The 12,659-nt window shown below is 35.3% G+C and overlaps 1 protein-coding gene across 1 annotated transcript; it reads left to right on the forward strand.

Moving 5' to 3' along the window:
• Positions 1-11,723: 11,723 nt before the first annotated feature.
• On the forward strand, positions 11,724-12,659 carry LOC308265503 (olfactory receptor 4C11; the record flags this gene model as incomplete). The annotated part of the gene is made up of 1 exon (XM_080699289.1): positions 11,724-12,659. The coding sequence occupies one exon, from the start codon at positions 11,724-11,726 to the stop codon at positions 12,657-12,659; it is 936 nt and encodes a 311-aa protein (XP_080555415.1).

Here is a 12,659-nt window from a genome sequence, read left to right on the forward strand (position 1 = left end):
CTCTGATGGGCTCCAGTTCATGCTCTTGGCACTTAATCTAAAGACCTGTCTCAGTTCGGGCTCCAAGTAAAATTCCATGAATCTGTTACTGGTGGTAATTTCTACTCAGTTCTTGCTCCTCTATATGGGAAGAATTGGTGCAGAAAGCATGAATGGGGAAATATAAGAGATTTATTTAGGGAAGTGAAGGTACCATGTGAAGAAGGCCTTGATAAAAATAAGGGAGCAGGTTGTGTTCTAGAGAAAAACGACTGGCACTGTCTGCTTTCTGGAGTCGAAATTGGTGTGGAGTTTTTCATGAGGCAAGTTTTTTCAGCTTGGAAAGCTTTCCTCCTAATGTGTATGCATTTGGATATCTCTTTTTGTGTCAGATCTTAGTAAGCCTATGTTGTCTCTATCCTTTCCCATGGTTAGGGTACCCAAGTGAGGCCCTGCAAGGTTTTTAACCTTCTGTCTGATATCCCTGCTTCCGTTCCAGCCCAATTCAGCCCACACACTCATCTCTATCTCACTACATGGCAGATACAGATACCAATACTGCTCATATTAATTCAGGGATGCCAACAAAGGAATTTTTTCTATATATATTGTATTTATATTTATATATTATATATTATATTTATATAATTTTATATATTTCTATAGTATATATATAATAAATAAAAGTATTTATTTTTTATTGGTGCACTATAGTCTCCCATCATAATGTGGACCATGTTGACAATGCCATATATTCACACAGTACTTGGTGCCCTCCCTGCACTTCCTTATTTCCCTTCCTTCCAATACTGAGAGTCCAACAAAGAAATTTAAACAGAAACAAATGGATGAGAAAAAATGGTGGGATATTCCATTTAAACTTTAACTGTCAATGGTTCCTCTTGTATTTTATCTTCACTTATTCCTCTATGTAGATCAGTTTCTGATGTGTGTCATTTTCCTTTTCTCTAAAATCCTTAGCAATTGTGTAAGACTACTCCGTTATCAACACATTATTTCTATTTCTGTTTGAACATTTATTTTATTCATTCAATGTTGAAGGATAGTCTTACAAGGTATAGAGTTTTATTTCACTCTGCTCTTATTTTATTTTGCTTATGTGATTTCTGAGAACTTAAAAGTAATTCTTATTTTTGCTTTTGTTTTAGTAAGGCATTTCCCCCCTGTATTCTATTGTTTGTATTATTTAATTATCTTTGATAAAGGGGAACTGGGTGTCACTTGTCATGGGGAGAGAAGAAATGGGATAAACAAAGATAAATGGAGAGATGGCATTGCTTGCTCAGGCCAAGGCCAGCTGGCAGTGAGCAGGCATAGCAACCAGCATCCTCCACCCTTCACCAGCATCAACAGTGCCCTGTAAAAGCCCCATGCAACAGGGGTGTTCAGAGATAGACTGCAACCATCTAATCCACCATTAAATCAAGCTCATCCTCTCTCCATGCTCACCATTTCCCTGCCCCATTTGCTCACCCTTTACAATGTTTCCTATAAAAGCAGAGCCACTGAGCTCAGCATGGTGGTGCACTCTTGTAATTCCAGTATTTGGGAGGCTGAGACAGGAGGATCACAGGTTCGTGGCCAACCTCAGCTACTTAGCAAGGCCCTCCTTAACTTAGTGATAACTTGTTTAAAAAAAATAAGGCTGGAGGTGTAATTCAGAGGTAGAATGACCATGGGTTCAATCCCGAGTACCACAAACAAACAAACAAACAGCCATTGTCTTCTCTCTTTCCTCCCCCAAATTTTGCCAGACTTTCTCTCTGTCCCTGCTGGTCTCTCTGCTGCCATATTTCTCTCTTCCTCTCAAAAGAAGTCCCACATTCATTCTTTGAATATATATTTTCTGTTATCCCCTAAATAAATCTGTCTGTAGTGCTACTCTTGTCTTGAAAATTATTTTTCAGCCTGCATATGCATCATGACACTTCCTAAATCTATGATTTGGTGTCTGAAATTAGTTTGGAAAACTTCAGTCATTATTCTTTCAAAATATTTTCAGGTTCTCACTCCTTTTTATATTTTTAACACATGCTTGTTAGGCCTTTTGTAGTTATTGAAAAAGGTTTGGGATATTCTGCTATAGTTTTTTGTTTTCTCTGTGATTTTTAGTTTTGGAGTTTACTGCCTAGATATATTAAAACAGAGATTTAGTTTCATCTAAATCTAGTGTACTATTAAGTCTATCAAAGACTTTTACAGTTTTTTTATTTTTTTGTGTTTTAATATTTATTTATTTTCTCATTTTTATATATATTTTTATTGGTGCATTGTAATCATACATCACATTGGAATACAAGACTTGTGAAAATATACAAGCACACATCATCCAATTAGCCCTTACCCAATCCTCATCCCATTCCCTCCCCCTCCCTCAATCCCATGCTTGATTGGTGATTATCTTTGATACATTTGTTTATATACATCATGAGTTTTAAAGAGATTCCATCCTCCCCTATCCCATCTCCTCTAATTGGTCACCTTAATTGCTCCTCTATAGGGATCTTTATTCAACTAGACCTCCTCATATTACCCCTTTCTTCCTAGTTTTTGCAAATTAGGAAAGGTATCTGGTTTTTTATTTTCTGTGATATTTCTCTGTGTATGCCGCAATGCAAATTTCGCTCACACTCTTGACGGTCCCAGCACTGGCCTAGCCACCCGAAGGATACTGATCCCAACCTTGCTGGCTCCAGCACCGGCCTTGCCTCATGGCAGGCCCCGATACTGGCCTTGCTGAAACCCGCACTGGCCTCACCCCTCGGCAGGCTCTGATCCCGGCCTCAGAGGCCCCAGCACTGGCCTTGCCTCACGGCAGACTCTGATCCTGGCCTCGCTGGCTCTGGCACAGGCTTAACCCCTTGGCAGGCTCCAATCCCAGCTTCGGAGGCCCCAGCACCAGCCTTGCCTCATGGCAGGCTCCGATCCCGGCCTCAGAGGCCCCAGCACTGGCCTTGCCTCACGGCAGACTCCGATCTCGGCCTCGCTGGCCCTGGCACCGGCCTAACCCCTCTGCAGGCTCTGATCCCGGCCTCAGAGGCCCCAGTACTGGCCTTGCCTCATGGCAGGCTATAGTTTGTTTTTTTAAAAAATCTCTACCATTTCTTTGTGTTAATTGGTAAAATTTCTATCTTTTTGCTTCTATTTCCCATCTGTTCTTGCATAGTATGTACCTTATTCATTAGAATTTTACTATGGATTAAACATAAGGCCTCCACAATTCATATGCTGATAATCAAATCCCCAATGTGATGTCTTTAGAATGAAGAAGCTTAAGGCAGCAATTGAGTCATAAAAATGAAATCCACAGACACAAGAGCTTGATTTCCCTCCCTCTCTGCTCTCTGTGAGGATATGTCAAGACCATTGATACCTGCAAATCTAAAAAAGGGCCCTGACCAAGAACCAAATATTTTTGAACCTTATCCTGAATTGCCTAGTCTCCAGAACTGTGAGAAATAAATGGTGAAGCCGCCCTGTATATAATAAATGTTTTATTTTATAATAAAAGTATGCTTTATTATAAGGAAAATTAAAATATAACCAACAATGCTGAAAATAACATAAATGGCATTTATGGCCTTGGTCAAAGATTTAAAGATTTAAAGATTTAAACTATGTACAAAATTATATCGTTCTGTATTTATTAAAAATAAAATGTCAATGAAGTTGGTGTTATTAAAAATAAAACAAATATGGTAAGAGCACTTTGGACATGTAAATTTAAATGAATTAAATATTCTTGTGTGGAATGTAGCAAATTCTCTTAATGGAAATTATTCGTGATCTACACAAGCACTCAAATTAATGATTGTAAATATTTCGTGCTTCTCAATATTTATGACAATTGGAAACACAGAAATATCATACTGCATAATTAAATTTGTGTAGCACATGGGTAAATTTTATGGGGCTTGAGGGTTTCAATATGTGTTTTAATAAAATATCTGTTCATACCAGAAGTTTGTACAGAATTTCAAGTAACACATTATAGAAATGATAATGAAAAGTTTGGCTTTCTGTTGTGAGCATAACATTTTAAAAGTAGATTTTATACTTTAAAGCAGACTTAAGTTTGCATGAGAATTGTAAAGTGCAGAGAATACTGCATACCTACACTATGCTCCTCATAGTTTCAAATACAACCCTTTGTAAGTTTTAGCCCCTTTAATCAATATCTTATTAAGAGCTCCCATTACATGTTTTATTTCCTTCATTTTTTAATATTAAAGAAATATTGGGGCCTGAATGTAGATAGTGTATCACTTAACGGTTAACATTTAATTGCCCTTAGAGTTTCATAATATAAATATAAAATCATATACTTCATTAAACTGTATAAAATGTCTATTGTACAAAATATTTTAAACCACACATTAAACATGTTAAGCCATTTATACAAATGTGCATCATTTATAGCTATTCTATGTTGCAGTTGTCTATACTCTCCCCTCCAGATATGGCAACTTGAGAAGAGGAGCCAGAAACACTTGATCCATTAAATAATCTTGTTTAACATTAATATTATATTTAGTACTTGACATACACTAATGAATAGAAATTCATGATCTTCAGTCATTTGTAATATCTCTAATAACATTTCTGTTTTCTTCTATTTTCTGAAAAGCAAACTTTACCACATATAGAGTCTTTAAGATAAATTTCTAAGATAAAATGTAGTGATCCTGCTTAATAATTCATTCTTTTATGATTCAAACTTTAAATGTAAGAATTTACATTTTAGTTGTGTGTTATGGTTAACACCAACCAGTTGGTCTAGGACAATATCCCAATTTTAATCCCTCAAATCCCTCACTTCTGGAAACATAGTTGGGAAGCAAAAATGAAAGGAAAATGTGGCCAGCCCTATTTTTTATTCATTGTTTTGAAAAAGGGTCTCACTGAGTTGCAAAGGGCATCATTAAATATCTGAGGCTGGCTGTGAACCGTGATAATCCTGATTTAGCCTCCCGAATGCTGGGATTAAAAGTATGTGCCACCACTCCTGGCTTTCAGGAATTCTTAACAATGACAATTTCTCATACTGTTTTATGACCTTGGCAATTTTTAGAAATACATTTAGGACAGTTTGAACTAAAATCCTCAAGTGATGTTTGTCTGACATTTTACTTAAGAATTTAAGATTATAATGGATTTAGGGTTTGAGGAGAAATACCAAAGATATAAAATGTTATTTTCATCATGCCATATCAATGGTTATATGCACTACCAACATGACATATTTTATGTTTTTTCTTATTGCCTGAAGTATTAGAGAACAAATTCTTCTATAGTTCTCTTTCTCTCTCTCTCTCTCTCTCTCTCTCTCTCTCTCTCTCTCTCTCTCTCTCTCTCATACTGTGCTGTGCTCTTTGGTAAGAAGTCGTGTATGGCCTGGTGCAAACTTAAAGCCCCAGTACTTGGGTGTCTGAGACAGGAAGAGCGCAGGTTCGCGACTAGCCTCAGCAACTTTGGAATAAGTCATTGTGTTCAACCCACACTTAGGAAGTATAATTATCCTCTGATTCAGTGAGGGCACATTACTTATGTAAATACTTTGGATTTGAATTTTTGAGGAGTCTCTCTATTCTGCCATATTTACTTAGCATTTACAGAATTATTTTAACTGTGTGGACTCTGACGTATATGTTATACTTTAGATTGCATTTATGTACTGTACCGTATTCTTCATTTTGTCACTCACATTTTTATAGCATTGGCCATTGTAGGCTCTTTCAGTTAACCTCTGTGTCCCATCTCATATGCCCATCACTCTGCTTGTGTTGTGTGTGTGTGCATATCCTTATTTTTTTTTTACCAATATAACATGATCCAGTTTATATAAAACATTTTCAGCCCAGATCTAGAAATAGACATTTCTTCAAGAAGTCCTACTCCTTTTATTAAAGAATAATATTGAGAGCAAAAATCCAGGTTCTAGATGATTGTTTTTCAGGCTAGCAAAAATTTGTCATGCATTACCAAAATTACTACCTTTAATTACTAGATTAGGCCACTTCTTTTCTCCATAATCAAAAGCAAATTGGAGATTAAGTTCTTTATTACATCTGGTTATGTTCCTCACAGGAGGGAAGGGACTCACTGGGGAATAACATCCCAACACTCTTATATTTTCATCATTCATACTAGATTCGCCTTCAGAAGAAGCAAAGGAGAAAAAATGGCAGTGAGAATACTGTGCAGATTAAAGCCAGTGTTGACTAGAACTGGAGCCGATTCAGCTTTCTTTCTGGCCTGCTGCTGAAAACATAAGCTTCTTTGTGATACAAAGGAGATCCTGATTCCAGAATTATCAGACATTAATTTATAGTTGCTTTAAAAGTTCTCATTTGAGTAAGTAGCCTCCAGATTGTTTTAGAAAAAGAGGGGAAATGAACATTCTAACCTTGGATAATAGCTTATCGAAGCCAATAAGATTTGTATCAGCTGTTTTGTTTGTCATACTGAAGAAAATCAACTAGATTAATGTCACATCTAGTATCCAACTCATACTGGGTACTTGCTGAAGGATAGGATGTTCAAAGTCTTTTCAAGGAGTGCTCTGTAGCCTGAAGTGCAAGGATGTAGATAAAAGGCATTAACAGTAATTCTTGATGGAGATGGACACCAGCAGGTATGGCTATTGATAGATGGGGCTGTAAGAGATAATTAAACAAAATAACATCTATTTTTAGTGTTTTAAGAAATGCTCTATGGAATGAATGAGATTGCTGAGCATATAGTGGGATGCAGATGTGGTCATTAAATACAGAAGCATGTGGAGCATTATTGATTTTTCATCTGTAGGAAATCTTTCAATCCCCCTGGTTCTACTTTATTTCAATGTGTCTATAATTCAAACACACACACACACACACACACACACACACACACACACATATATATATATATATATATATATATATATATATATATACTTATAAAACTATCTGTGCTAAACAATTACATTAGGATTTCTACCTATCCTTGAAGATATAAAAAGAAAAATAAAGATTTCTATGTAGATACACAGAAAATTAGTTTATAGTAGCCAATATTTTTCATTTATGTTTGCTGAAGAGCTCATACAAATAATACACTTAGAAAATATGTACAAAAGCAAGATAAACCATGAACTCATAGTTGTGGTGGTGTAATGGTACATGATGTATTTACAGAGTACTGAGTTCCACAATGACTTCTTTAGAGGACCCACCATCTCATACAGGCTACTGGAGTGTAATGTTGCCCTAAAAGTACCTCTATACCCCTTGTCCATGACAGTGGTGATGGCTCAGTGATATGCCAATATGAGTAACAATTTTCTAAGGTAAGTTTTTTGGGGGTATGTTTTTGCTTTAAAAGTGATATGAATGCATTATGAATGGATAAGCTACTATCCAAGGTTAGAATGTTCATTTCCCCTCTTTTCCTAAAACAATCTGGAAGCTACTTACTCAAATGAGAACTTTTAAAGCAACTATAAATTATTAATGCATTATAGTCATATTTGTGTACAACATCTTTTGGTGTGCTTCCCTTTCCACTCCACCCCACTGTCCCCTTAGTCCCTCACCATACATGCTTGTGAGATTGGGAATAATAACATATTTTTCCTATTTATTTTTAATGCAGCTAAATGATAAAAAATTAAAAATACTGTCAAAGTGAATATTTTATAAGTAGGTCTTGGGCTGGGCATGGAGGCAAATAAGTATAATTCAAGTAATTGGGAGGCTGAGACAGGAGGACTGTAGGTTTGTGACCAGCCTTTGCAACTAATGGAGGCCTTCTGCAACATAAACTCTGTTTTAAAATAAAAAATAACATAGGGCTTGGGGTGTATGTAACTCAGAGGCAGATGTCCCTGGGTTCATTATTTCCCCATTAACACACTAAATAAATAAATAAATAAATAATTAAATAAATAAATAGCAAATGTAGGTCTTCCTCATATCTAAGGTGCTAAGAATGCAGTTACCTGCTCAGAGACTACAAGCATACTATTATAAAAATAGTCTTATAACTAACAGAGTAATGGAAGTAGATTGTGGAAGGAGGAGGAGAGGGAAATGGGATGCATGGGGAAAGAGACAGACTCAATAATGACATGTGCATATATGAATATATCACTCTGAATCTCACTACTGTATACAACCACAATGCAATAGTATAAAATTTAAATAGTCTTCTAAATACAACTCATTTATGTAAGTATGTATGTGCATGCAATATATATTTTCTTGCTAAAGAAATTTTGCAATCCTGAACTTGTCATGTTGAAGTACTGAATTATAAATTTTTACAGAATATATTCTAGAGATAATTGTGTATAAATTTATATATATGATTAATATTAATTGCTTGCATAAAAATTATATCCTTGGTTCATTTATTTACTTTCCAAAGAAAGTGAAGTTGCTTCCTATGTCTGCTACCATTGAAAAGGCTGCAATGATTCTTGGTGCCTCTGAGTGGCTTTATCCATGGGAAATGGAATCTCAGGATGGTTGACCATGTACAGTTGTTATACTATATGTTTTGAAATCCTTCCTTAAGAGCTTACAAGCATTTGAAATTCCTCTAAAAATATGTGGAACTATTTCTTACACATTTCAAAGCACTGTTTGTTAAGACATTTATCCAAAAAATTGCTTTATTGATCCAATAGATACAGAAGACATCCAAGTGGAATTTTTTTAAAAAATTTTTTATTGGTGCACTGTATGAATATACATCATAGTGGGATACAAAAAAACTTTTGTAGACATACATGCACACATCGCCCAGTCAGCCCCCACCCGATCCCCACCCCATTCCCTCCCCATCCCTCCTTCCCATGCTTGGCTTAGTGGTTGACATCTAGTATTATAGCAAGTTATCCAAAATTAAAAATGATAATCTCACATAACAGTTTCATTTGTCTGATACATTGTCTTTGGATATACAATATTTTATTTTTTTAGGGAGTTTGTATACCCTTCTGTTGCCTGTGCCATTGAAATCATATCCAAGAAATCACTGCCAATCTCAATGTTGTGAGGTTTTATGACCCAGATTTTCTTCTAAAAGTTTATATTCTTAAGATTTATATTTAGTTCTTTTATCTATTTTGAGTTAATATTTGTATATGGAATTAGGTAAGGGTCCAATTTTATTCCTTTTCATGTAATTATTATTTTTCAACAATATTTAGCCAAGTAGAATTTTAATGTGAACACATTTAACTGTTAATTGAGCATCTTTACATATGCTTAATCATTTTAATATAAAGTATATCTTTTGAAACTGATTTTTTGCCAACTGTTTATTTGTGCTGTTTTCTTTTCTTTTCTTTTTTTTTAAGGTCTGGGGATGGAACCCAGGGGCATTCGACCTCCGAGCTATAACTCCTGTCCTATTTTTTATTCTTTATTTTGAAACCGGGTCTCACTGAGTTGCAGAGTGCCTCCCAAATGCTGGGATTACAAGCATGTGCCACCATGCCCAGCAGTGCTGTTTTCATTTTAAAAAATAGTATTTAAAATCCACTTGTATTTGAAGAAACCATACTGTCCTGTATTGATAAAGTATATTATAAATATACTTTACCACTTTGATATTTTTTGCTATTATTTATAATATGTATGTTATAAGAGTTATAAGATAAAATATGTTTAGTATTTAGAATTCAAATAAATATTAGTTATTCTTATATATGTCTTCTATTACTTGAATTCAAGTTATAGATGATTCAAGAACACACTTAGAAAGCCTAGTGTAGTAGCCAATATTTTTCATTCTAGTACTTGAAAGGCTAAAACAGGAGTATCAGGTTTGAGGCCAGCTTCATAAACTTAGCAAAACTTTGCTTTGAAATAAAAAATAAAAAGGGTTGGGGGTATAACCTGGAGGTAGAATGACCTTGGGTTCAGTTCCTAGTACCAACAAATACACTTAGTAAGATTTCTATTGAAAGTTTCAATAATGGTCAATATATCCAAAGAATATTTTCAAAAGCTCTAGCACTACAGGTAACCTAAAATTTGAATGAATAGACTGAATATATATATATATATATATATATATATATATATATATATATATATATAATGTTTTAGCAACTCCTTTTTATCCTCTGAAAACCTGTTGAAAAACTCAGAAAAATAAAGAATAATTTACTTTTGAATAACATTCTATAATTCTTTTTGGTGCAATTTAGTCATACATCTTAATGGGGTACAAGATGGTAGAGGCATACATGCACACATCACTTATTTAGCCCTCCCCCAATTTCCAACCAATTCCCTTTCCCCTCTCTCCTTCTCATGTTTGGCTTACTGATTGACTTTGATATGTTTATGAATGTATATCATGTATATTATGGAATTTTTCTCTTCCCCCTCCCATTCTCCTCAGGTAATCTTACTTGCTCATCTATGGTTTCCCCTTTCTTGTCTAGAGTTCCTCTTATGACCCATTTTCTCCCTATCTTCTGAATATTAGGGAGAAAATCTGATTTCTTACTTTTTGTGACTGTCTAATATCAGCAAAATGTTCTACAGTTCCATTTATTTCCCTGAAAAATGGCATAATTTTGTTCTTTATGGCTGAGTAAATTTCCATTGTGTACATACCCCATAGTTGCATTATCCCCTCATCTGTTGATGCATATTTTGGTTGGTTTCATAGTTTGACAGTTGTTAATTGATTTTTAAAAGAAGTAAAGTAAAATGCTTTATAAATGATGCTTGATATAGAACTAAAACAAACAAACAAACAAACAAACCCCTAGAATTCAGGCATGGCGGTACATGCTTGTAATCCCAGAATTTGGGAGGCTGAAGCAGAAGGATCACAGTTCATAGCCATCCTCAACTACTACTTAGTGAAGCCCTTTTCAATTCAGCGAGACACTGTTTCCAATAAAGAATAAAAAATAGGACTGGGTGTGTAGCTCAGAGTTAGAATGTGCCTGAGTTCCAATCACAGTACTGCAAAAAAAATTAACAAATAAATAAACTAGAAATGTTGAAAGTTTATTTTCAAGAAAAGAAAGTTAGTTAAGGCATGAAATTAAAATGTCCTACATTGAACAAGACTATGTTCTTCTACATTATTTTGTTAGCCATTTCTCTCCTCTCTTTTCTCTCCTCTCCCTCTCTCTCTCCCTCTCCCTCTCTCTTTCTCACTCTCTCTCTCTATCACACACACACACACACACACACACACACACATACACACACACACACACACACACTTAGAATTTCTATAAGAATGCTCAAAATATTATATATTTAATTATTACACCCATTTCAAATAATGTGAATGCCTATGAAGTAAATCATGTATCAGTTTTCTGTTTGTTTGCAACACAACACCCTAATATTGACAGGTTCTTGCTAAAGACTATCAAACCACATTTAGCTTAGAAACTCATGTACTCATAACAAACCCTTACGTTAGTGTTCATTTGAAGAGCATTTTCTATTTTTCTATTTTCGATTTCATTGTTCTTATATGCAATATGAGTATTAAATAATTACTGTAAATTCCATTTTATCCAGGGTAAAATATAGCAAGAAATAACAAATTGGAAACTTGTAGTTTCACGTCTAAGATTTTATATATATATATATATATATATATATATATATATATATATATATATATATATAATTTTACTTCCAAATATATAATAATTTTTCTTTCTTCTTTGTAGGTCATAACCACACACCTGCTAAATGATGCAGCAAAATAACAGTGTGACTGAGTTCATCTTGTTAGGATTGACACAGGATCCTCTGATGCAGAAAGCAGTGTTTTTAATCTTCTTGATCTTCTATGTGGGAACCATGATGGGTAATTTGCTCATTATTGTGACCATCAAGTCTAGCCAGACACTTGGAAGCCCCATGTACTTCTTCCTATTTTATCTGTCCTTTGCCGATTCCTGCTTTTCCACATCCACAGCTCCCAGACTAATTGTGGATGCTCTCTCTTCAGAGAAGGTCATATCCTATAGTGAGTGCATGACCCAAATCTTTGCACTTCACTTATTTGGCTGCATGGAGATCTTTGTCCTCATCCTCATGGCTGTTGATCGCTATGTGGCCATCTGCAAGCCTTTGCATTACCCAACCATCATGAGGAGGCAGGTCTGTTTCATCCTGATTGTGCTCGCCTGGATAGGGTCTTTTATACACTCCATAGCTCAGATTATCCTGGCATTGAGATTGCCCTTCTGTGGACCCAATTTAATTGACCATTATTGCTGTGATTTGCAGCCATTGTTCCAACTTGCCTGCATGGACACCTATGCCATCAACCTGCTGCTGGTTTCCAACAGTGGGGCAATTTGCTTAAGCAGTTTCATAATTTTGATGATCTCATATATTGTCATCTTGCATTCCCTGCGAAACCACAGCACAGAAGGGAGGAAGAAAGCTCTCTCCACTTGCACATCTCACATCATTGTAGTGATCTTATTCTTTGGCCCCTGTATATTCATATATACACGCCCCCCAACCACTTTCCCCATGGACAAGATGGTGACGGTGTTCTATACCATTGGAACCCCCTTTCTAAACCCACTCATCTACACACTGAGGAATGCAGAAGTTAAAAATGCCATGAGAAAGTTATGGCATATTAAAATTACATCAGAAAGCAAAGGGTGA

Source organism: Muscardinus avellanarius (genome assembly GCF_963383645.1).
Source record: "Muscardinus avellanarius genome assembly, chromosome: 1".
Taxonomy (NCBI): Eukaryota; Metazoa; Chordata; class Mammalia; order Rodentia; family Gliridae; genus Muscardinus; species Muscardinus avellanarius.